This window comes from Diadema antillarum, unplaced genomic scaffold (assembly GCF_040938485.1).
Source record: "Diadema antillarum isolate AM-2024a unplaced genomic scaffold, OU_Dant_1.0 seq00000611_RagTag, whole genome shotgun sequence".
Taxonomy (NCBI): domain Eukaryota; kingdom Metazoa; phylum Echinodermata; class Echinoidea; order Diadematoida; family Diadematidae; genus Diadema; species Diadema antillarum.
In genome coordinates, this window is record NW_027271536.1 from 356,106 (window position 1) to 383,123 (window position 27,018).

The window sequence follows — 27,018 nt, forward strand, 5'->3', positions numbered from 1 at the left end:
ATATCCAGCAAAGAAAAGATCAATTGCGATGCCTACACATCGAAATCAACCACATTTTGTCTTTCCTTTGAGTGGTTGCAGAAAGGTTGACTGTATTCTAATAACTACATCAGCTGCCTAACAACTATGTTTGATCAGAAGTAAATGTAGAGTGTGTATAGTAGAAAGCACAGAATATCACAGAAGGACATTAAAACCAGTGAATGACTACTGTAAACACAGAAATTTTCACTGTACATTAAATTTCGCGTATTTTGTGCTACATTGATTTGGCTAGCGCGAATTCTAAAACCTGCAAAACATCTTCACAATTTTCTCTGCACATTGTGAATGGGTTAATGATTGCGCAGTGCGAATTCAACAACTCGCAATTATGTTTTTGAGCCGTTCGGCGCAAAAAATTAATCACACGAAAATATCGACGTTTACAGTATCATGTACAAAAGGCATTAAGAATACATTTTATAGATGATGAATATAAATTCCAGTTATCTTATAGCGTATATGTTACATGTTATTATATACTGCTTTTCAGTTCAATTCAATTTAATCTAACATACATTTATTTCAGTCAGACCAATCAAAATACTGGAGTACATAATCACAAGTACATGATAGCTATAACAAACCATGATCTGAAATCAGAGGGTATGTTCTGAGAAGTTTATACAGGACTGTTGGGACAAATGGATATATTAACATAAAATTGTGACTACCAAGTAAATTTGATGCAAGAAAATGATGCTCACGTACACAAAAAGAATACTGAATAAGAACAAGAACCCTATGAAATCTCTTTGATGTTCACAAATGTCCAAGAAATAATGATAATGTCTGTGTGCTTATACCCGGATCAACAGGCAGTAATTATAGCTGGCATACACATTGTATCTCACTTTTTACAGTGCGAGTGCATGGAGAATAGATGGGTATTTCAATTAATCATTTTAATTTCATACTTACAAGTTCTATACATGCTTTAATTTCAGTGGTATTTGAAAGAAATCCTCAAAACTTGCACTTTGAATATGTCTACACTCCTACTTGCCTTATCCCACAAGAGGGCTGGGGATGTGTGCACAAAACACCCTACATTTAACTGGTATTACGTCACAATACGCAAAGCCGGAAACATTACGCACGTGTGTAAGATTTGTTTACAAACATCAGGCGCGCATGCTCAAATGAAGCGGCGGGCCATTCGGTCGCAACAAGGCCTATTCGCCCCTGCTTGGGGGTGAGAAATCCACTATGGCGCTTTTAGATTCTAAATTCCAGCCTTGGACCACGGTCCGAGAACACCTCGATCATACCGTAAGGACCACTGATCCAGAGGAGCATTCTGTGATGGTTCCATACGGTCTGCAGGTAAGAATGGCTAGCTATGCTACCCACTCCTCACCGCAACGCAAGTTGCAACAAATTAGTACAGTCCCATATATTGCAAACAGGGGATGTAAAGTGATCTTGCCAAATAGACTTACTTACTCACTTGGATACTTGGTTGATTAGCCCTCTATTCCTGTGGGAAGGGCTCTCAGTCTACTCTTGAAGGATGCCATAGTTGGTGCAGACACAACATGCTCTGGGAGGGAGTTTCACGGCTTGACCACAGAAGTGGCCAGCAAGTTGGGCAGACTTTTGTAGCGTCTATAAACCAAATACAGCTTGAACATGAATGTAAGACTAAAGAGTGACCTCATCCACAAGTCTTAGACCCTAAATGTACGCTCTAAAAAAAGTACACACGCTTCAGCTTTATCCATAATGGTATGCGGTGAAACCAGTTAAGCACCACATTATATTTTTATCAAGTGTATTATAAGCAACATTTTGCCAGGAGCAACAGTCTGATATGGACAGTCTTCATCACAATTTACTGGGCATGGGTCATTTGAATTTGATATCTATTTGTGAAAATTATTTATATTTTATGCTGTAAAACTAGGAGTAGAACAGAAGTTGGCATTGTTAGAACCCTATTTGAATTTGATCACCAATTAATTAAACCATTACTACACCACCAGAGTGTAAAGACTCTATAAAACAATTGGACAGTCTAGACTTATGGATGTTGAATTACTATTGCTAGTGATTGAGGATGGGTGAGGGTTACAAGTAACATGTAGACCCTGTCCTGCAACTTAATGAACATGATGTCGATGAACTATGTAATTTTACCATATTTTGAAATTCTATACCATCCTGGGATTCTTGTGCACACTTTAAAGCAGTTTAATCTATGAATCTTCTTTTGTTTTCTTTTAAAAAAAAATGATAAATGCGGACAAAGACCAAAGTAAAAACTACAATGGTTGCTTTTCTCATACCAGAGAAGTGCTGTGTAACCGTGTGTAGCTTGATTGGAAAGCAAAAAAGATAGGAATTAAGGGATTAAATCTGGCATTGCTGTCTACTACTAGACATCTGTATCTGCCTGGCCCTGTGGGGACTGACTTTATAGTTATCTGCCAATGAAGATTTGACCCTGAGTGTGCTCAGCTCAGACAGTTTGGTACGTGTGCATAGCAATATACTAATATTAAAGTGAAAACAAACTTCTGGTAAGGGCTTGAGAACCCGTCTGGCACCATTTCATATTTGCTTGCAATATATCGAAAGAGTCTACAAAGAAACTTACCTGGCTGGCGCGGTTTGCCCGAATGATGAGTCGTTTTGGAGTATTTTGAGAAAAATGATGAAAGTCGGAAAACCGACTTTTATTCCAGAAGGCTCCAGACTAACTCGATCTCAGGGAAAACTCGACCCTATTTCAGACAATTTACACGCAGTTCGTGATCGCCATATTCTACTGTATAATACCAAACGAGGCCTAACTGAACAGACAGGAAAGTGCGTGCTAATCCTGTACAAAACAAATGGACAGCGCGCTGTCCTCAAGCCTATACGCACATCACCTCAGTTGCCGAGATGCGCAGTCTTTGAAGTTTTTGTTGTTGTTTATCAAGCGTCTTTGATTGTTTTTAGAGGTGCTTGATAGGCGCACGCTAATTTTGCATGCGTGCCAAAGAGGTTTTTGATGCGCGCGTTGTAACAACTCGGACCATTACTGCGAGTAGCCAGAACACGAAGCGCTACAATGTAGTTTATACAGGCCGCTCCCATAGTACAACACTGTACAATCCAGAGGGACAGTACCAATACAACTCAGCCCGCCGTCAAAGCGAGGCCGAGTTATCCCCGAGTCTGAGTTTAGCCTGACCCCGTTCGGGTAAGTTCTGAGACTGAACCTTTTTGGTTAATATTTCGCATTTTCGTCGTTACCCATTGAATATCTTGTTATTACAGCGTTATTCCGCACATTTCCTAGGCATACGTTCACATTTGGGAGCGAAATTTGACAACTTTTGCAGGCGTACCAGAAGTATGTTTTGGCTTTAAAGAGAATGCTGTTTTGGGATTTGGCAATCAACAATTAGATTTATTCTGCAGCAATAATGATAGCAAAACTGACATCGCCTGTCGTCCAACAGAAGACAAAGAGTCAGATGGTGTCCATGATTTTTCACATAATTGTTTGCTTTCGATCAGTTGGCGCACACTCTGCACCATGCCCATGTCCTCCGCTGCTTGGCTTTCTACCACTATGGTCCTAATGGCAACAACTACGTCGCGCATGTGGATACTGGCTACATCAAAGAGTTCCACTGCTGGTCGCTAAGCACCTTGCAGGATGAGGAGGTCAAATGTCATAGGTCAGTAGGACCAAAAAAAAAAAAAAGATCACCATCTTATACTATTACACTACACTATGTGCAACGCTGCTGAATCTTGTTTCTCATCAGCAGAAGGCCCTACAGCTAAAACCTTTTAAAACTGGTCAGAAACATATTGGCATGTCCAAAACTTGTGAACAATCGCACAGATTTATAGTGAATAGCACATATGCTACTCTCTCCTTGAGATGGTAACATCCGCTCTAGTTATTGTACATATATGCCATTTAAGATCAGACATTGTAGTCACCATAGTAGGAATAAATTGTGGATGAATTATCAGTATTGTTTAAGCTAGTATCAAGACAGAGAAACTTTAAATGGCAAGTCGTGATCGAAAGAAAAACACCAATAATACCAATTTCATCACAGATGAGCTTAATACATTTTGTAGTTTCATGTCTTATCTTACTTCCCAATGCTAACAACTTAAAAAAAAAGCACAGAGAAAATGGAAAGTGATCATGAATAATTTATATGAGTTTATTCACCTTAACTGACTTAGTCAATTAGTCCAGTTGTTGGAAATGATGAAAAAATCTTCCTTGAATCACAAACATTCTGTAGTTCTTATTCAGGCATTTCATAACCCATGAAAACTACTGAACTACAACCACAGTCAAAGACCTGAAGAAGAACCACACAATATTTGTTTTTGTTTTGTTTTCTCCACAGGATCAAAGTCAATTTCCTGATTTCCAAAATCATCTTTGTTCCTCAGCACAGGGTGAGATTTGATTCTAATTAGATGTAAATCAACAGGATTGGCAGATTTAATTTTTTACATCAAGGGTGGCAGCACTATCAGTGGCTTCTCTGTTAATGGCAATAATTTGAGATATTTAATAGTTGTCCACCGTGAATAAAATGTCTTGTATGTGTCATGCATTTTGTAACCATGAGAGGTTGGGATGTGAGTCCTGTGGTCAAAGACAAAATTTTACTGAATTTAACAGAGGCTAAAATATCATTGCTCAGGAATACTGACTAAACAGGCGAAATTCTATAATTGCCTTAATGTGGTGTGCAGATGAGCTCTAAAGCATGATAAGTCAGACTCTAAATGTAGGTAGAAGGGTAGACGATGATGATATACTTTAGTAATGATTACATTTGGGACTTGCCGTCGCAAATTTCGTCAACTACAAAGGTCTTAAGGTCATATGTCAAGATGAAGAGTTTGAGAGAACTTCACAGGCTGAAGTGGAGACACTGATGTACAGGTAAGATATAGACAAAATGAACTCAGTGAAACAAAAGAGAAATTGCAGAGGCGTATTTATGAACGTCATAGTATTGTATAGTTTTCTGAGTCTGTAACTTTTCTTTTAGATTCACCGAGTGAGAACTTAATTGCACAAATCTATTCTGAAGTTTACTTGTTTTTGTATAATCAATTTTCAATTTCTTGTTTCTGATTTAGTTCTCATTTTGCCACTCGAAATAGGACTAAATGTACTTATCATCATAGTGTAATCAGCTACTTCTTTTTGCCTCTCTGTGCCTTGAGCAGGTATTTGTAGGCTACTCTCCCGATGTCACCCTCCACGTGTTTAGTGATCTCATCAATAACTGCATGGAACTCACCAGCGTCCACTGCACAGAAACGGTTCTCTGGTATGTACAATGGCATGTTTGATATAATGTATTGGGCAATTTTTCATTTACCCTTTATGACACTTATTCACCTCTGCCAAGGAGGTTATTGTTTATCAGCATTTGTTTGTTTGTCTGTTTGCAAAATAACTCAGAAAGTTGTGAACAGATTTGGATGGAACTGACAGGAAAAGTTGATAATGACCCAAAGAACTGATGATTAAATTTTGGTGGTGATCTGGGAATGTTTATGAATTTTTGAAGGATATTTAAATCTTTTTGCAAATAGGGTCAATGAACTTGGAAGTTCAAGCTGCGTGTATTTGAGGTTTGCATACGTGCAATAAACAGCATGCTCTTCTCAATACGCTGCACAGCATTCAGGAAGGTGATGAGGTACTAGTAAACACAGGCTTCTGTACCATAAGTGGGATTCACACTTTATAGGCCCTATACAAATCTCAAGATTTAGATCGCAATCATTACCTATCTGTATGTGTGAATGCAGCTATAGGGATCTTGGGCAATTTTCAGCATGTGCGTGTGGGTGGAACTGAGCTGCTTGGCAGAGGTCTGCACTCTCCGAGTGCTATTCTAATTTCTTAATATTTCACTCTTGATTTGCTCAAATATCCAGACTAAACAACTCAGCTCTAAATATCAGCGCATACTTTATCACTTTCTTCAAGTAAGGAAGTCTGTCTATAAGCTTTGTGAAAGAGGTTTTCGCCTTCTGACTACTAAAGCTCTCATATCGTATTGTATAGCACTGTCTGCCCTACATGATATGCAATTGCCCTCCTGTATTTCTCTTGACATTCTGAATTATTCTATAAGTACAGTGATGGCAGAGTAGGAGTTGATGATGTTTATGCAAGTTGTCCTCTTCAAATGATTTTGCAGCATGGTGTATAACGAAGACACAGATGAGCTGATCACTGGGGGACGTGGCTTTATCCAGGCTTGGAAGATGGCACATGTTGAGGTATTAAACAAGTCATCTCTATTTTAAGGTAGAAGCTCATTAATATGTATGTGTTGGGAAATTCATCTGAAATTGGTGTTAAAATTTTAATCTCAAAATATTCACAAAATGTTTACCACCAGAATTTTCAGCTGTTAACGCTACAGCCTCTATCAGTGGAATGATCCGTCTTCGCCTCACTTAGGACAAGATGGCTTGATTACCAATGCCCAAGCTCCACCTCCTCTGAAGTTTCACAGCACATCCACATTGAATCTCCAGGCCACCATGTGGACCTCGATAAGGGGGAAGTTCTGGACTGGGAACCTCTGTACTTTGAAAGGGGAGTTAAGCTGTAACAAAGCAATCTACATTGTACATCAGGGCCTACCAACCTTCCCTCAATAATGATGGGGAGCGGGGGCTACAAACTTCTGAAAGTCTGTTTCCACTTATCAACCGTCACATGATCAAGGCGAAGGCGGGTCATTCCACTGATGAAGGCTGTAGCATTCATTGCTAAAGATTTCGCAGGCAAGTTTTTTTGTATTGAGATCAAAAGTTTAATACTAATTTACAGCCGTTCTAATGTTCATCCGATTTTGATCAAATTTTCACTGTTGTGCTCGTAAGATTGCACTCTTTCTGTACTTTATTGTTATTTCTTAGTTTGCCTGTGTTCTTATTTTTCACATTAAAACCTTTTGTCAGATTCGTGATCCGTTGGTGAGAGGGCGCCCCATCGAGAGTCAGATCAAGGAGGAGGACTGGGTGAGGGATTTGCGCGTGGATCGCAAGCGACGCCAGGTGGTCGCGCTCTGCGATGAGGGTGTGCACATCATCAACTATGTCACCAATCGCGAAGTCTACACGATCAGAAATTGGCACGCCTCAGCCCTCACGTGGTAAGAAGTGGTCTGAGATGTTTAGTCCTTTATGTGCCCAGGCATTTGCAGTTAACCTGCCTAGCTGTTTCCTCAAGACATGTATTCAATTAATCCCTCCAAATTTGACCTTATTGCAAGTTAGCAAGTCCACTAGGGTGTAGCAATATAATGTTTCACAATCCAACATGAAGGCCATGATGACACAATAGATATGGGGGGGGGGGGGTTAAGTAATCTCTACTCATTAGCCACAATCACACTGACAAAAGATTGAGATGTTTAAGTTCACGATCTGTAAGATCTTGAAGTTTTGCCAGTGTGACCGCAAATTTCCCGTGAAACTTCCCACTCCAACCAGGGATATTTCTCCAACTTCACCAAACTTATCAATCTTTTGCCAGTGTGACCACTAGAAACTGAAACGTCTCGATTACTGTTGCCTCTGAAGCACGCGGCCATTGTGATGCTCAGATTTTCATTGTTACATCACAATAACTAGCCGTCAGACAGCGTACTCTTTTTTTTTTTTTTTTTTTTGCGCACACGCACTAGTGACCCAAACTTCTCGATCCAAAGATCAAGAAGTTTGGCTGCCAGTGTGACCAGACAACAAAAGATCACGAAGACTTCGCGATCTTAATCTTCTCAATCTTCTGCCAGTCTGACTGCGCCTATTGACATTATAGTTTCCAAACGTCTGTGCCATTTGCCGAAGAAAGCACTCCAGCTTATGTGTCAACTGGTGATCAAAGTACATCACGGGTTCATGTGATTGAGCCGAATTTTCTTTGCATTTTGCTACCACTACATGATTGCATTGCTGATGTTTCATTGTTTTTAAAGAGGGCAAACATATACAACGACACTGCGGACAGTAATCTGTATTAGTATGTATTTGTAAACAAAGCATATTTTTTGGTTATTTGGTTGAAGAGTCATACTTTAAGCTTACAAACTCAACGTGAGCAGTCCTAGGTTTTCAAAGAAAAAAAAATTGTTGCCATTTTTGACTTGGTCTTTCTGTGGTAATATTTCTTTTGGTTTTAAATATTTCTTTGTATTTTCTATTTTTTTTCTCATAAAATGTTGGTAAACAGATTCAGTAAAACATACAAACCAGTTCAGGATAGGTCTGAAGTATATTACCTTGGTATTATCTGATTTGCCTGACATGTGAGACCCCCCCCCCCCTTCCTCGTTGCAGGGTCAATTTCCAATTGCTTTTAGATGGTGGCACATCCTCATTCATTTCAAAAGTGCTGGCAGTGATTTGAGGAAACGTCTGACACTTTTCTTCAAGCACGTGGGCGAGATGACACATATCGACCGCCTCTCGTTAAAAGTCGCTGGTATCTCAGACAGAGTGTGACACGCACATTCGATAATATCTCATTCACACCCATCGCGGTTGTGACGTTTAAAGTCCGGAGCTGTTGACTGTTATTTCAGCTAACACGTCGATAGCGGGAAGGAGAAATATCAAGTATACTTCCGACCACAGGGGTCGATGGCCTCTGGCTTAATGTTCAGACAGTTTTTATTATGAATGCTCAAGAACCTGCTGATGCTTGTAGTTGTTGTTTTTGTATCGTGCCCCCATTTAGGAAGTGGAGTATCCATGTTTGCTGCATACTTGCTGGTAGAACATTCAGGCTTGTTCTTGATTTACGGCATCTAGTGTTACTCAGATGATGCATCCCATGTTTCCCCCGTGATACCTGATCATTTGTCAACAGTGCAGATCCTCAAAAAAAGTATAATTATATATTTGAAGGGTACTACATATGCTCGGAGCAACAGTTTGACATTAAAGGGACTGTACAGTACTGGTCGAGGTGGGGATTCATGTTTTGAACACTCCTAGATGAGATAATGAGAAACCTCTTATGAAATATGAAAGAGCATGTAATTTTAAGAAGGATTCAACGTTTATTTGATGAAAATTGGTTTTCAAATGGCTGAGATATCCAAAAAAGTGATAATAATAAAAGGCGACAGGCCACGCCTTTTATTAGGATCTCTTTGTTTCACCTTGTTTTTGGATATCTCAGCCATTTCCAAACCGATTTTCATCAAATAAACTTTTGATACCCCTTAGAATTGCATGCTCTTTGACATCTCATACAGTGGTTTCTGAATATCTCGCAAAACGTTAAAAGCTAAATCCTCACCTCAACCAGAACTGTGACACCCTTTAATGTGCCTCGAATGTCATTTCGCTTGCTTTCTTTTTGGAGCAGCAGGGTCTGCAATGAAGGGAGTAGCCAGCAACCATGCTTTCCGGCTTTCCAAGAATATAGGTCAGGAACTTGAACTCAAAGTGGGCTGGAGGCGGTAAAGAACTTATATGAATTAGCTGGACAATCATCTTATCAATGTGGCATAAAGAATTACGAAAATGACAAAAAAAAAAAAATAGGGCTTACTGCATCTGTTATCATCAAAAGACCCCATAAAATGTTGATGCTAGATTGCTAGAGTTCATGGCCCATATATACATGTATATGTGGCCGATGGCAAGCCTGAATGCACTTTTAGATAAGTGCTCTGTTGCAGGCAAAGGTGTTGTAACTTCTTGGCCCCTGTGAGAGTTCTAAAGTATTTGTTGTGAGGTAGTAGCATCATATCTTGGCTGCAATTAGGTCAGTGGGGCACTCTGGCTGTTGCTATACAATGTCCAGTATCATGGACTGATTTTAGGCTGGACAAGTGAGACAAAGACACAGATGCCAGCATGTCTGGACATTTTGGGGGATAATTAATTTTAAACACCTGTTGTATAAAGCCATAGCTTACCAGAGCATGGTGGATCCCCTGCAGAATCAGCGAGGATTTCAGAATTTGGTAGTAAATTGGTTGAGATGCTGCTGCCTCACCTCATTTCAAAGAGCATGATGCGTCTTGCCTCCAGAAAGTTGCTGGTATCGAAACAATATGATCACTCTTTCATGACTCACGCAGGATATATATAGTTTCAATCATGAGAGGTGCTCTTTGTTCAGCTGACATTGTTTTTGAAGTCGTGAATGCATGACCTGTCGACGACTGACTTATCAGATTACATTAAAAACTAGAAAAGCACTCTGAGAGTGCAAACCTCCACCAAGCAGCTACTTTCCAATGATGATTTTGCTCTTCCATAGAGATCGGTGATTTCCTCCCATATGTATGCATGCTGAAAGATCGTCCGATTTCCCAATATAGAAGCCTTCATTACGTCAAACCCTCAGCTGCGTGGTGTGCCTTGCCCTAGCAGAAACTAGAGCAAGCTCTTTATTGGGGGTATGAAAACCTAAAAAATGCGCAGCTTGAACTCCCAAATTCATTGACCCTTCCTGCCAAAATATCGAAAATTCTTCATAAAATCCCTACAAATTCTGAATCACTACCAAAATTTAATTATCTGTTCCTTGTGTCATTCTCAATCTTTCATACAAGTTTTATCCAAATCCATGCACAACTTTTTGAGTTATTTTGCATACGGACAAACTGACTAACTCACAAACCAACGGTAATGAAAACATAACCTCCTCCCTTGGCGGAGGTAAAAATGGTCTGGCATAGCAAAGTACAGTCTTATGGTCTACAGTTTTGAGATAGTGGGTATTGATGTAAAGTAAACTTCATGGACCAACCAGAATTGAATGTGCTGCATTTGTGAAAGTCAGAGTGATTTCACACTGGTGATTATAATAATGATCATCACAATATTTATTGTAATTGCAGTAGTATCAATATTGATAATGATAATGATAGTGATAGTGATAGTGATAGTGATAGTGATAGTGATAGTGATAGTGATAGTGATAGTGATAGTGATAGTGATAGTGATAGTGATAGTGATAGTGATAGTGATAGTGATAGTGATAGTGATAGTGATAGTGATAGTGATGATGATGATGATGATGATGATGATGATAGTGATAGTGATAATGATAATGATAATGGAGATGATGATGACAATGTTAAATGATGATATCTGGATGATGCTGAAAATGATCATCAGCGTCAGCATCATCATCATTATCATCATCATCATCATCATCATCATCATCATTTTCATCTTCATCACCATAGCTGTGAGCAATTATCGTACTTGATATTATATCACTTTACATTTGAGCAGCCTCAGATTTGAGTGATGTGTTGCTCTGATTACATTGCAAGATACATTGATAAATATTTGGTCATTTTCCTGATTCAGCATGTCAAACCAAAAAAGCAAGAATACTGTACTTTAGTGCCATATATTTAATGAGTCTGATTTTTTTTTTTAAATTTTGTGAATCTGGACTTCCAGACAATTTCGGGAGGGGTTGAATTTGTGTTCTTGGAGACAATACATTAATGAACGGAAAGGGTATGGGTGCATGTCACATTCGTGTCTTAATCAGAGTTGATATTTTCATGGGATTTTTAAAATTGTGAACAGCACCCGATTTGTGAAATTCGCAAAACTAATAACCTCGTGAAATACATGGCATTTATATCATTGTCTTGCAAATTCTGTACTGTGATCATACATCTATTCGGTATGGTTTACATGCACACCAATGCAATTGCAAGTTATCAAGGCCTTCTAAGCTTTCTTTTTCCAACTGGCACAGGCCACCTTGTATTCTCACATTGCTTTGTTAAACTGTAATCGTCTCTTCGCTGTTTCAGTTTTGTCTTCTACCGCAAGCTGGAGTACTGCATCACGGCGTCCATGGATGGGGAAATCAAGGTGTGGAATGCGGTTGTCTTCAAGGAAGTGCATCAGTTTGTGGGCCACTATGACAATGTCACAGGTAAGTGAGGGCTCTTAATGCCAGGGAAGGGAGGTTGCCATCACCTTGAGTCAAGTCAAAAATAAAGGCTGCAAGCCAGTCAGAACCATGCCTCAAGTGTCATTTTCATGATTTTTGTCTTGCAGCAAAACATAGCTCTCTGTGCAGGGTAATGAATTAACAACACAAAAAAGAGGGAAAGTTTGAATGAAGTAAAGATAAAATTTATATATATTTGTTTGACGTCCTCCTTGTGATGTACTGTACAAGGTATATATGTAGGGAGTCTAATTTTTGCAAATCTGATCTTCCCTACAGTTTTACAAGTCTAAATTTGCTATCGTAGAGTAGAGTATCATCATGTACTGTACTGCATACGAGTGCATGTACACATTGCACGTTGCACACATGTTTGGATCAGAGTTAATATTTTCACCTGTTCTCAAATTTGCAAATTCTAGATGATGGACAATGAACTTTGAGTCCTGCCAAGTATTATGTTTTAGCTTTAATTCCTTTATTGTTTTCCCTCTGCATAATGCACATGAAATGTGTGTTTTAGTTTCCTTCATAACTTCCTTTCTTATTTTCTCTTTCCTCCCACCATACACCCCAAGGGTTGGTGATCCATCCAGCCGACCCACTTCTCATTTCCAGCTCTAAGGATGGTACGGTCAGGATTTGGCGGCTGGACACGTTTGAATTGGTGAATTGTGGGCTGTACAACCGTAGCTCATCACTTGACCTTGAATTTATATACATACAATGTCATCCTGCAATACTTGTACATTGTATATGATACACACACATTCAAATATATACATAACAATACATACATACAGACATGACTACATATGACCCGCCACAACGATAGGATCCAAAAATTGCTGACAGATGAGCCAAGAAAATTGAGTTTGAAATCATATCTCCAAAATCAGTCAAAACGATCAGATTTCCGTTTTGGCATAATTAAGCAGTCTAATGTATCATGTATCATCTGTCGAAATTTCGAAGCTAAATGATCAAAGGAAAGGCAAGAAATTTGTGTTTTTCTTTGCCATGATTTTCCAACTTTCAATGGAACAGAAATGTGTCCGAAGATTTGGATTTAGTGTTGCAGATAGACTTTGTCCCTAGCAATGAGGGAGTGATCTTATTGGTCAGTGCATGGCATCCTAGTTACTGACTGGTCGTGCGTAGACCGCTGGCGCTAAGCTTGAATGAACATCGCCGAGGTTGCTAGGAGCATACCTTCTATTGTCAAAAGGGAAAAATTGTCTTGCCTCCCCTTGATTCTGATTGTGTTGGAAGGAAAACTTTGAAGGCTGTTTTCTCGAAAATATGATTTCCTAAACCACTCAACATGCTCTAATAAAATCATTGATATCTCCACAACCGAGTACTTTCATGAATTGTGTCATATGAAATTAAAGTGGAAGAGTAAGGGAATGATGTCATGTCATTTTCAGAAAATCAACCTCCCCTGACTTTCGGATCCTTTTGTTGTAGCGGGTGACGTGGTTTGTATAAATTGTGCTCACATACAACATCACATATACGCACACATACATACTTACATACATACATACATACATACACACACACACATACAAAGATACATATGTACATACAAGATAAAATATGCATACATATACCGTTATATCTAAGGCAAATCATTACAACAATACTTAACTGTGTCCTGAGTGTAGGGCATATTGCACCTCTTACAATGTAGTTCCCTTTTAATTAGCTGTCAGCAAAATCAGAATTCAAATCATAAAGCATATTATACATGAGAATGCTTAACAAGGCAGTGATGCAAACCCAATGTACAGTATATCTTGTGTGTAAATTGATTGTTGAAATGTGTCATAAATTGCTATTCCTTGATAATTTCAAATTTTAAAGGAGACATACATTTGAAAACATTTTTCATGTGATGTCATCAATAACTGACTATAAAGTGGTGGCTTTCTGGAGATTTTCTGTTGTATACTACAAATGTGCAGTCTAAGCCTAGAGAAAGTACAAAACATACCCAAAGAATGCCATTTTATGACCAATAGCCAATCAAAACATGAACTTTTCCGATGACTTGTAGTCCTTCTGCATCGCTTTTAAAACAAACAAAAAAAAAAAAATTATATGAACTGATAGATTTATGTCTCCCCAATATTTTGGCAAGTAGGCTACATTTTAATGAACATAATCAGTTGTGTGTTTGATAGTATAGTCCTGCTTGGTTTGGGTGCCATTTTTTTTATTGTAATATCTATTTCAGCCATAGCTGGGGGCTTCAGTATGCCTAACAATAGTTGATTTATGTACTGACAAAGCAATGCACCTGACTCATTGCATAGCCCATTAAATCATCCTTTCTTCTTCTCTTTGAAGTCTCCCAGTTATGGGTGACATTAGAGCTGACAGCGTTTTATTAAACACCGGTGGCACAAAATTTGCTCCTGCGACAAGTGCTCTGGTCTTATTTTCTCAAAGGACTTAGGGTTAGGGTTGGGGTTGTGATAGGGTTTTAGGGTTAGTTTGATGTGAGGATTAGGATTAGAATTAGGGTTATGTTTATGGGTAGGATTTATGTTTGGCATATCATGCAGATATTTCATGGGAGCAATTGTCAAAGGAGCAAATGCCATGGAACCCATAGATCTATATAATTATGTGTGTGCGTCTTTGTTGATTATGCTAATCAGACTCAGATACTGAATGTTGGTGAGAAAGTCCTTGGAATGAGGCTAGCTAATCAGAACCAGCTCTACTACTACACCCTGAAGGACATCAAAGTGTGGAACTTCAACCTGGTGAGATATTTGTAAAGACTCATTAACCGTTTAACGGCCAGTGTTTTTACGTGGCAATTGTGGCACAATGGTTACACCACACATAGCATCTAACGCATCTTACACTTTGGGGTTTAACTTCACTAATCAGCCATCATGGAAAGTTTGGTGAATGCAGCATTTGAAGACTAAATCACAGCAGATTCTTCTCTCATACTTTTACAAGAGAGGACTGCAATGTCTGAAAAATGGCTTGATGATGGAGGGGGCGGGGCGGGATGGGGAGGAAGTGGAAAGGAAGGGGTGGAGGAGAGTGAGGGGGGTGGTTGTTTTCCTTGTCAGATGGTTTAAGTGGATGATCCATCCCACTGTACAGCATGTCCCAGAAAAAAAGAAACCGAGTTTCATTGCAATTTTTTGCGATCATAATCTTATATTTGTTTTATGAGATATGCATGAATGGAAAGATTTACTTCTCTTCTTTCATTTGATGCACAACTCATTGTTCATAATTCATGCATGACTGAGTAAGAACAATAGAAAGTAATGCTACTAAATTTTCATTTGCACGAGCAAATGGCGACTTTGGAGTAGTTTTTTAGGCTTTTTGGCAATCCTTTGTAAAAAATGAAATCATAGCCTTAATATCCATTCTTTTTCCTTTCAAATGACATCTCATGCGTAAATAAAATTATCTACGCCTGCTCGAGAAAACTTAATTTGAAAATATGCTTCCATTTTACTCAGAAAGATGGATAGTAATTGAGGAGTCAGTTAGCTTTCCCTACGCCTGCCCGACTTAGCAGATAACAATGGCCTTCATGCTCAATGAATTTACACAAACATGAAGGGAGGGGTTAAAAGGGAATGTTACAGACGGTTCGGAATAGGGTCGTAAATTAGCACATGATCCAACCACAGAGCAAGCGTGTTCCTCTGCGGAATGTGAAGGGGGAGGAAAGTATCTGAAAAAGCCTTCCGAGCCCCCCCCCCCCCCCCCACACACACAAAACAACAACAGAAGACGACTTTCTGCCCTGCACTTTTACCTTTGAAATGCTAGAAGCGCAAGTTCAGTGATAAATAAAGTGAAGAACCCTCTCTTTCTGTTTCACCTCCCCCTTCAAAATCTTCAAAACCCTGTCACTGATGAGACTAACCACGCGTGAGGGAAATGTAGAACGGAATGAAAACAGTGAAATAAGTTTGGGGTATAAAATCATCAAAATGTGTATCATTGTTGTAAGATTTCCCTTAGCCATTGGACTGCGTGCAGCCTGAGAATACTCCCGATATTAGTCTTCAATTATTGGTTATGTCTCATAGCTTATTCTAAGTAGATGACAACAAAGGGCTGTCCGTCTCATACAGCATTCTCTGTAAATACCCCCCCCCCCCCACAACATTCACTGTAGCACTGCGGTTGTTTTGTGTGAATTCAATTGTGCAGATGAGCCCATTGTTTAATGCTATGTCGGGAGAGCTGAATGCTTGTTTTCTTCGACTATCCGTAGAATTGGCAGAAATGAAGCATGCTTTCATACATATTTTTCTCAAGCATGCGTAATTCATATTTGATGCGAAAGGTCTCATTTGAAAGATAAAAATATGAATATTTGGGTTAAGAACTTCGTTTTTCGAAAACGTAACGTTAAAAGTCTGAAAAATTCACTTAAAGTCACCATTTGCGCGTGCAAATGAAAATTTGGTAGCACCATTTTTCATTGTTCTAACTCAGTCATGCATGAACAATGAACATTAAGTTGTACATCAAATGAAAGAAGAAAAGTTTATCTTTCCATTGATGTATAGCTCGTAAAGAAAATGTATGATTTTGATAGTAATAAGTTGCATGGAAACTCGGTTTCGTTTTTTCTGGGACACGCTGTATAGCACAAATATATTTTTGATGAACACAGTCCCAGTCTCAACATGCCTCAGCAAACTGACTTGAACAGGTTGAAATCTGTTCTTATTGTGTCTGTCACATTATCTATACACATATTGCCTTGTTGTTTTGTTTTTTGTAGAAGTGCAGTATTAAGACTCAAAATCCTCACAGAAATCATAATTCTCTTGAAGTGCAAAGAGCTGATGGCAAATGTTTTCTTGAGGGGAAAATGTAACTCCCAAGGGACTGGCAAGTGTTGTATTGCACTGATAGACAAGGCAATATTTTTTGTTTTATATCGTCTTTATATAAAACATTAATTTATTCTAGCCCTGACAGCAGCCAGTCAAATTCTGAAATCATATTACCTGATGTGAAGTCGCAGCTTGCAACATAATGATTTCCATCTTTGCTGCATTCAGTCATGTGACAGCAATATCACCAGTCATCACCACGACGAGTATTCATGTAGAACATTTGAGAAATTGTTGCTATTGTTCTTTTTTTTTAGTTTCATCACCTGTTCACACCAGTAAGGTCCTGTGTCCACAAGCTGGCCAGAATAGTCAGTCCAACCACTCCATCCAGGATTCTTTGTGCAGCAGAGGTGAATATTGTTTTTTGTTTTATATTCTCTCCCTCTCTCTCTCTCTCTCTCTCTCAGCTGGCTTGATCCAGTAAAAAAAGTAAAATGATAACAGTTTTTTATATATATATATATATTGTGCAAAAGCAAACAATATCAGATTCAGATGTTCCAGGAAAATATAAAGTTCCAAATCAAGCTAAATCTAATGGTTCACTGCTGCTCAAAAAGGTACAATCCAGAAAAACACTGCAAAATGATAATGACAACAAAACAATAACATGTTAAAGTTTAGCAATAACAATAATTATGATAATTATGGTAATGATAATAATGATCATTATCAACAGCTTCATTGTTATCCTCATCATTGTAGTAACAGTATGATTTTTATGTATAGTGGTTACAACTTTTAAGTGTGTGGAATGTAAAGTGAGTCCTCCCAGATTGTAAATCACTAAAACTGATGCTGAATTTCTGAATGAAAAAAAAAATAATGATGATGATATTTTTTTTTTTTTTTTGGTGATCCAGGATGGCGGAGTGAGACTGATATCAGCAGTGTCTGGTACAGAGCTGACCATCATTTATCCCATGCCTTCCTACCAGGTGAGTGATTCTTCCCTTTAAGCCTCCACCAGGATGGAGCTTAGTTTAGTTTAGGCTTACCATATTTTGTTTTGGATGTGAAATATTCCCAACGCACTCTCAGTCATACAGACCAATAACTCAAAGCAAAATAATTCTTATGAACTAATAACTCAAAGCAAAATCATTCTTATGAACCAATAACTTGAGCTTGCTCATGTAAATATGAGTATTCCCCAGAGAGCTAGTACAGTGATTGTGACAAAAGTACCGATATAAATGTAATATGTGAGTGTGAAAGTTTTGACCTTCATGCAGTTAACTTATTGAAGCTTATTTGCATGCCTTTGACATGGTTGTCTTCCTGGCTATTATTACTTTGGAGAATTTCTCTCTCTCTTTCTTTCTCTCTCTCTCTCTCTCTCTCTCTCTCTCTCTCTCTCTTTTTTTTTTTGGGGGGGGGGATAGATTTCCCAAATGTATTGCAAATCATTGGGTATGCACAGTTTGAAATGTATGTAAATATTTGTACACAGACACACACACGCACACAGACACACAGACACACACACACGCATTCAAAGAGTAGTGCATAATTATTAGAAATGCAGGGTGGTGAAAGGAGTTATGTTTTACATATCTGTCATTAAATTATTAACGTGTCTATGGTAAATTACTACTTAAGTAGTAATTTACCATAGACACGTTAATAATTTTGCTCACACGTAATATGTACATTGCACATGTGAACCATTCATATCATATACACTTTGTATACATTGTAAGTATCATTGTTGTACATCATAAATATACGCATACTTCCACTGCTGTTCTCAGGTAGAACTTGAAGGATGTTAGTTAAGTCTTTCAAAACAGAGCTGTAATCACGAAAAAGAAATATATTTAGAAATAGATGAAAAAGAGTCTTCTTTTGATGGGATCTCAAACTTCCCCTCACTGGCCAGGTGCTGACGGACATTGTCTACGACCCCAAGAATGCCCTGATCGTCACCGTCCTTGAGATGGGGGATGTGCTGGTGTTCGACAGCTCTACCAATCCTTGCCAGGCGAGGGAGTTGCTCGTTCCTCTCATCCCTGAGGAGTCCATCACGTGCCTCGCCCTCGTGAAGCTGGTGAGGGAGCTAAACTGCCAAGACCCGCATCAACACAGCCGGTCTTATCAAAGCCGTTGACTACTAGTAGATCATGGTTTTGGCGTATGTAAACCTATTTGGAGTATGTAAACCTGTAGCATCAACAACAAGAGTTGCAAATTTCTTTACAAGTTCATGTAGCATTGAGGTTTTTTTACTTGCTCAGAGGACTAGAGCAAGTGTGCTCTCTGAGAATGCAGCAGTACAACATTTTTGCTGTAGCAAATTTATAAACTTTCTCTACAAATGCTATTCCTTTTCTGTATGCAAGTGGCACTCCATAGGTCAAAGTTCACATCTTCAGAAGAAAGCAACTGGTCCATGATTCTCAAGAATGAATCAGTGGTCATGTAGAGGTGTGCTTATGCTTAGATATTATGTCAATCTACATATTTTCTGTCTTTCTCTCTTTTCTACTCGTGTCTACTAAATTATTGTATTCTGTGCATTTGTTTCGTGCCTGTGCATGTATTGTATGTAGATATATGCATAGCTCTCCATCCACATTTTTTAACCCGTTCCATACTAAATTCTGAAAATGCCATAGACTTGATACATGACATGTGCAACTAGGTTCTCGTAGGGGACGGGTCATGTCCATTATTTTGCAGTCATTTATCCATTTATTAACTTTTGTATTGATGTTTGTGCTAATCGATTTGTGAAAATTAATGTGTGCTTGAGCATGTATGTATACATCCCGCTCTGTATTTTCCCATCTATATCTGTCAGTAATACGACAAGCCCTATTCTGTCTGTCTGTAGTCTTCCTATCTTCATGAAATTGTGATTTATTCATACACTGTCTATTTACCAGTTTTTGGTTTTTTTTTACCTTGTTCTTTATTCCATATTTCATTCTCTCACTCGCCCCTCTCCTGCTCCCTTTCTCCTCCTCACAGGACTGTGCCCTTGGGATGGGGGAGTCCCCCGACGGTGACTACCTCATCTTTGCCGGCCACGCCAGCGGCCAGATCTCATTGCTGGAGTGCCGCGCCCACTCCATGAAGCACCCCCTGCAGGCCCACGGGGGTACCATCCTCGCCCTGGAGTGCTCCCATGGGGTGTATGGCAGTGACCAGGAGGGGTCGACGAACGAGATTGGAGCAGCGGACAGACTAATTTCCTGTGGGTCTGACAAAGTGAGTAGTCTCGTCTAAAGAGAAGCAGTAACGAGGCCACAAACCTTGTGAATGCTGATGCCACATTAGAATGATATGAATATTGATTGTTGCCATTTTAGTTTTGGTGAAAGGAACATTAAAAGTACATTTATATTTGTGTAGACGCATTTGACTTACTTCCCGATTATGTAATTTTGTTTCAAATATCATTAGATTATATTGCAGCTGATTGAATATGATATAATTTACTGCTGGTGGTGATCCTTTCTGTATATGTTTATAAAGTTTTTATGGCTTTGCAAATGTCAAAATTTCCCTTGATTTACTTTCAGAAAGAAACGTTATGATTAGCTACATTATAGTCATGTCCAACAGTTTATGTCAAAAAGAAAGAGTTTTAACTACTATCCATATTTTGATAAAAAGTTAGGTGTCGAAGTGCCAGAGGTATACTGATGATAGATTAAGAATCTCAGCATAGTAGCTATGTGAATAAAGGAATTGAATGTTATGCTAGGCGTGCTTTGACAGATGATTAAAATACATCTGTATGTTACTTTTGATGATTTGAGCATTGAAATTAACTTATACATTTGAGAAGATTGTAATGTTAAAACATGTTATGACAAGTGCGTGTCGTATTCTGGTCGAGTCTCACAATGTCTTACATGCTTTTTCTGTTTTTGATGTAACGTCAAGCAATACTTATTTTTGTCAATGGTAAGACATCAGCCATAAAAACAGAAAAAGGGGGCTTTGGAAAAGATCTATGTGTAAAAAATAAAAAGATAAAAAAATGGTGTTCTGCATTAGTTGAACAGATGCTATGTTTGTTGTCAGCAGCAACCCTTGTCTTAAAGGTATAATTGTAGTATGATGTAATCCAGGTTTTTCTATTGTTGCCACATTTTCATCTCTCTTTCAATAGATGGTGAAGATTTGGGGGATCAGCGCAAGTAAAGAGCTCTCCTCCGTTAAACTCGTCTGTTTGAAGATGGTGAGAAATCCTCCTTGTTTGCAGTTATTTTCTTTCCCATCATATCCATCAAGCTTACTTGTCACAACACACTACGGAATAAAAACCAGTCATGGAATGTTTTCATCAAAGCACAGCACCATAAAGTCCCTTTGGCGTGTTAGAGATGATCCTGCTCTTATATGCTGTCTTAAGTATTGTCGTTGTCTCTTCATGCATTGCATTTCTTTTTATTGTTTAATTAAAGCTCTGCTGTGCTGAAATGACCTAATTTCAACCCATTTCCTTGTCCATTTTTTACTTGTGTACATAATAACAGCATGTGATGACTTCCTAACTTGCCTTCATTCCATACTTTTGCTACCATTTTGTGGGCAGTTGCTGTTTCATGTTTTTCCATTGATTTCTCTTTCTCCTGTTCTCTTAAAGCTTTGCTTCCACTAACCGTAAAACATGTCTCGCTCATCACAAACAGCATTTATGCATGTGTGCACCATATGTGTATTTGCTTTTCTTCCTTCTACTTCTTGTAGGTTGCTTGCACCACACCCCCTACACATGTCTCCATGCTAGGGAATGTCTTGTGCACAACACTTGAGACAAAGTGAGTCTTGCAGGAAGGCTAATCAAATTGATGAATGGAAAAAACAGTTACACATTAAATTTATTGATGGAAAAGAGAAACTTTTTTTCACACATGGATAGATGTAGATAACTTTGTTGATGGATGGACAACTGGATTTGTAGGTGTCTGGAAAGATGTATGGATTAAAATAGATAAGACTTCTTGCACAACTCACTCAATCCTTAAAATTACAATTTGGTGTACAAGTGTGCTAAAAGGGGCCTTCTTCCATTACACTTTGCTTATCAGTAGAATAAATTTTGTTAAGAACAACATATTTCTTTTCTTGCAGAGGAAACCAAAAAACATTCAGTGAATGCTGACTGCATCTGTGATTTATTTTTAGATTTTAATACTGATAAGTGTGCCAAATGATGATATGATAAAAGTCATGAATTGTCAGAATCATGTTGCAAAGAGTTCCAAGGTATCTTAGTCTCAAATGCAAAGGGGATGTGCATACAGTAGTTCTCCAACTGAGTGCACTATTTCTTCCCACTGTGTAAACCAAATCCCATCACCCTCAGAATATACTATCTGTTATCCTGTTCTATCTGTCTATTCCCTTTGCTGTGTATGCTGCATGTTGTCTGTCATGAAATGTAGATCTGTTGCTCTGTCAATCGTATCAATTAATGTGTTTGTGATGTATGTAATCTCATCATCAAGATTTGGAATTTACATTTTTGCATTTTTTATTTGTGATGCAATTTCAACTGAATATTCATGAAAGTGCCATTTCATTCATGGGCCTACTAGTGTAGGCCCTACTGTAAAACCAGATATTTTTGCGTGCATAAGATTTTCGCAAATCGCCACTGGCAGTCAGTGCATATAGTATAGACAAGAACTTTTTTGTGCTTTTTTAAATTTATGAATATTGGCTCCCGCAAAATTCACAAAAGGTTCGTCCTGTGAAAAAGGCTGTTGGCTACAATTTGCAATAATTTCATGCCACAAATATTTCCAGATTTACAGTTGATAGTTACGTCGATAAAAGGCATTTTATCAATCAAATGCATAAAAGCAACCCAGCGCAAGAATTGTAAATTTGAGTAAACTTGATCCTCTCTGAAAGAAACAAGCATTTTGATATACCAGTGTTTATGGCACAATACCGGGTGTCCTAAAAAAAGCGGAACGGTGGATTTTCAGTACCTTGCGTTGTAAAAGTGATATATTTTTTTGACATCATTAGAAAGAGCATCTTCCGCAGAAGACCATGATACCAAAATCATTAAATTTGGTTCAGTACTTTTTATTCTACACCAATTTCTGTAAACGCAGTCATTTTCAATTTTTTGCGAATTATGAGATAATAATTTGGGTGCGACACGCGTTCCATACGGGGAATTGTGTAAGCTCGTTGATCCATGTCAACAAAAGATAACGCTTTCATATTGGGAGCGCGCACACACACACACACTGTTTTTTCCTGGCCCGTGCCCAATGTGAAAGCTGTATCTTTTGTTGACATGCATCACCAAGCTTATACAATATTCACCGTATTATCTCATAAGTCGCAAAAATCCGGCGAAATTTGACAATGACTGCATTTTCAGAAATTGGCGTAGAATTAAAAGTCCTGAACCAAATTTTATAATTTTGGTATCATAGTCTTCTGCGGAAGATGCTCTTTCTAATGATGTCAAAAAATATATAACTTTTAGACCGCAAGGTACTGAAAATCCACCGTTTCGCTTTTTTTGGGACATCCGGTATAGTGAAATCTTTAAATTGTTTCTGGGCTGGCAAATTTGATACCTTTTTCTTGGTAGAGATCTGCATAGTATTGTAAACTCAGATCATAACATTATATCAATTTTGTCATTAAAAAAAAAAAAAAAATCAATTCCAGCACGGTGGAAATGTACGAGCTGCTCGACAACGATGACGAGTCTCCGCCCCCTAGCGTCCCCCAACAGCAGCTGGCCAATCACATCGCGGCCAATAAGGTGCCCGGCATCAGACTCCTGAAACACCTCAAGGATCACGACCACACCAAACAAGTACAAAATTGTTCACCCACGGCGCACAAAGTAGTGATTGCATACTTGCCAACATTTTCATTTGAGAAAGCTGTAGAATCCAGGATGCCTATGCGAGCAGCGCTAGCTTGAATGCTAATGAAATCATTCAAAAGCGGTAGTCTACCACCAAATGCGGTAGAGTTGGCAAGTATGTGATTGAGATTGACAAGTCATGTATATTCATGTATGCACACATGTAGAATAATGTAATTCTTAATTGTGATTATGAATAGGGTTGTAGGACCTATGCCCTTATGGTTATCCTGTTTAAACATAATGATTTACAAACAAAGATTTACAAACAAAAGCAAAAGTGTACCAGTGAATTTGATCATCCTTCATTCAATTCTGCATTTTCCTTTAAATGTTTTATTGTGTGTCTTCAAATGATGACAATTACATAGTCACATTTGAATGTGACTTATTTAACAAACTTTTGCTTATCAACTAGACATTAGAAACAAATCTTGACGTGTGGACATAGACTCCGTGTACAGTGGGTGAAAACACCGGGCTCAGCCCAGGCTCAGCCTGGCCTTCCTTTCACTGTAAACGCTCAATAGGCCAAATGCGGTACCAAAAACGGCCGCGCATTTGGCCAAGCTCTGGAGGTATAGTCTCGCCCTGGGATCAGCTCGGGCTTTGCCTGGCCTTTTCTCACTGTAAATACAAACTGGGCCAAATGTGGTACCAAACTGTAGCCGGCGTGCTCCCAAATAATTGTTTGTTTACAAGCAGAGGGCCACTACAACAAAATATTGAATTAAAAGCCCGGGCTGAGCCCTCCACTGTATACACACAGAATTGCGGGGCCGATTACCGCAATTGAGGCCGGGCTCAGCCTGGGCTCAGTCGGGGCTTGGTCCAGCCCTGCACTGTAAACGGGGTCATAGTCAGTCTAATTTATTTATCTATTTATTTATTTATTTTCTAATTTATATGTATGCATGTTTCAATATTATGACTTGAAATTGTGAGGAATTCAGCACCTGCTTCCTGTCACGATTGCAATGAACCATGAATAATGATAATGATAATTTGTTGTTGTACATGTAATTATGCCTTAATAGATCACAGCTCTGTGTAGCTGCCCTTGCCTTGGTGTGTTTGCAACAACAAGCAATGATGGCTCATTGAAGGTAATTTTACCCTGAAGGAGAAGATTTATAATGAGGTTCTACGACTGATAGTGACTGTGATAATGATGATGCCACCTACTAGTGCTACTACTAGACTTGTAATACATACAACTACAATTGTGACAAAACTATTGAGCATACATGTACAGTATGTAATACACCATAAATCAAATTGACCGAGGTAGCAAGGGATTGAAGTAGAGTAACACAAGGCAGACATTTGAACAAATCCAAACTAAGGACAGAAGGAATAAAAGTTGAAGACTAAATAGATTATAATGGGCTTGATGTATGTGAACTGGTTAATTATCAGATACAAAACAGGGATCTAACCTAAAATCAATTGTATTTGGAATAGGATGACAAGCCATCTACTAGCAGTAGAATGCAGTTTCTTTTTGTAAGAATACATGTATCAAGACTATTGAAATGCACACACACACACACAGATGCACATAAGCACTTCGGGTAGACCCTGGCTAGAAGTGAAGTTCGATCAAGCACACATGTAGTCTAATTTCAGTCATAAATGTGCGTAATTTGTTTTCATGTCGCTCGTTGTCCAAGATCTGGGACCGAACAAACACCATGGTGCGTGAGCTGTGGTTTGACGAGACCTTGCGAAGCGTCTGTTTCGCCAACGACAGGGGCGACCTCCTTGTGGGCTTCCAGAATCATATTTCGTAAGGAAACAAGAATGGCAACAAGAACAAGAACAACAACAACAACAAAAATACTAGCATTGCTATTATTGTTGTTTTCTTTTTGCTGTTAATGATATTGTCATCATCATTTTTACATTCTTACCTGTTCTGTAATCATTATTGTTATTGATGTTACCATATTTGGTACAGTTTTTCTGATACTGTCATTTTAATTTATATTTGAATCACATTTTGAAATGTACACAACAAGAACAAGAACAACAAACACAAAAACCATACTCTGTCATGGCTATAGTCATATTTTTATTGCTGGTGATGATATCGTCACTGTTATTGCATTCTTACCTGTTCTGTAATCATTATCGTTATTACTATTGTCATACTTTCATTATAGCCATCATCTTTGTTATAAAACACTGTCATAAATTTACTATGTTAATTGTGTTTCTCATATCCAGACATTTTATCAATTAAGTCATTTGTTTTAATTGAAATTGCATTGCAGTTATCCTTGAAAATTTTTTTCCCCTGTTTTCCTGACGCAGCTATGTCAGCATTGCGTCGTACCTCCCCTTGTCCTACATGAAAGACCTTCTGGAGATGGAATTCCAAGACGAGATCGTGGAAGAGCCGTTCCCGTTCAACCCTGATCTTCCCCTGTGGTAAGCTTAGAGGGTATGAAAAGTTGCACCAGGATCCTTGCCAGTGTGAAATGTTAAATCCCTTGCATTGCTTTTCCATAGAAGGGCATGTCAAACCAAAAAGCTGATAATTGACCGTCCATACAGCTGATGGAAGCAGAAAAGAAAGTTATAAACTCGGCAGGTGTAATTTGTGAAAGTAATATTTGCTGTCCATACATTTCAGTTGATTTTTTGACCTTGATACATCTTAAAGGAGCGTTAGTCATGAAAAGACGAAAGAGCAATAATATTATAATCTCAAATCTTCATCTTTGTTGCTCCATGATTCGTCTACCACTTCCGTTCTGCCATCCACAGGTTTGACCTGCTCTCCCTCCCGACCTATCCCACCGACCTGTTGCTGCGGCAACACGTGAAGAGCAAACTGCCGCAGCTGAGGAAGCAGATCCTCGGGATCCCAATCCCCGGCTCGGCCAGCAAAGAGGGCAGCAGACAGATGTCGGAGACAGGCACAGAAGTCACTTCAGAGAGCTTGGGTATGGCTGGAATATAAAAGCAAGATATACAGATAGTTTATTGAATACCAGCTTTTGTGTAGCTTTGGTATGAGTCCCACATGCTTCTGATGGTTTCAAGATATAACACTTGTTCAGATTATCGCAGAATGTTGACACATGTATGAAACTTTACGCAGATAGAAGGAAGACCTTAATATTTTAAAATGATTGGAAATTAGCATTGAAATATGAAAGCTTTTGCAGGTATACTCAGCAAGAAGTTAAAAGTCCACAAGTAATCACTAGAAGTTAAACCCAGCTGATGAAATGAAAAGGAGGATTTACACAGGT

General features: G+C 38.7%; 1 protein-coding gene across 1 annotated transcript in view; it reads left to right on the forward strand.

Moving 5' to 3' along the window:
• Positions 1–1,251: 1,251 nt before the first annotated feature.
• The window catches only part of LOC139735940 (uncharacterized), a 43,107-nt gene continuing 17,340 nt past the window's right edge, over positions 1,252–27,018 (forward strand). The window contains exons 1-20 of the mRNA XM_071646693.1: positions 1,252–1,368; positions 3,553–3,716; positions 4,413–4,464; positions 5,251–5,354; positions 6,237–6,318; positions 7,009–7,202; positions 11,850–11,974; positions 12,571–12,659; positions 14,662–14,769; positions 17,151–17,246; positions 17,760–17,834; positions 18,779–18,946; positions 19,870–20,109; positions 21,020–21,088; positions 21,601–21,671; positions 23,551–23,701; positions 24,793–24,861; positions 25,429–25,544; positions 26,072–26,188; positions 26,528–26,706. Of these exons, the coding sequence (XP_071502794.1) occupies positions 1,252–1,368; positions 3,553–3,716; positions 4,413–4,464; positions 5,251–5,354; positions 6,237–6,318; positions 7,009–7,202; positions 11,850–11,974; positions 12,571–12,659; positions 14,662–14,769; positions 17,151–17,246; positions 17,760–17,834; positions 18,779–18,946; positions 19,870–20,109; positions 21,020–21,088; positions 21,601–21,671; positions 23,551–23,701; positions 24,793–24,861; positions 25,429–25,544; positions 26,072–26,188; positions 26,528–26,706 (2,386 nt within the window). The remainder of the gene's footprint in view (positions 1,369–3,552; positions 3,717–4,412; positions 4,465–5,250; positions 5,355–6,236; positions 6,319–7,008; positions 7,203–11,849; positions 11,975–12,570; positions 12,660–14,661; positions 14,770–17,150; positions 17,247–17,759; positions 17,835–18,778; positions 18,947–19,869; positions 20,110–21,019; positions 21,089–21,600; positions 21,672–23,550; positions 23,702–24,792; positions 24,862–25,428; positions 25,545–26,071; positions 26,189–26,527; positions 26,707–27,018) is intronic.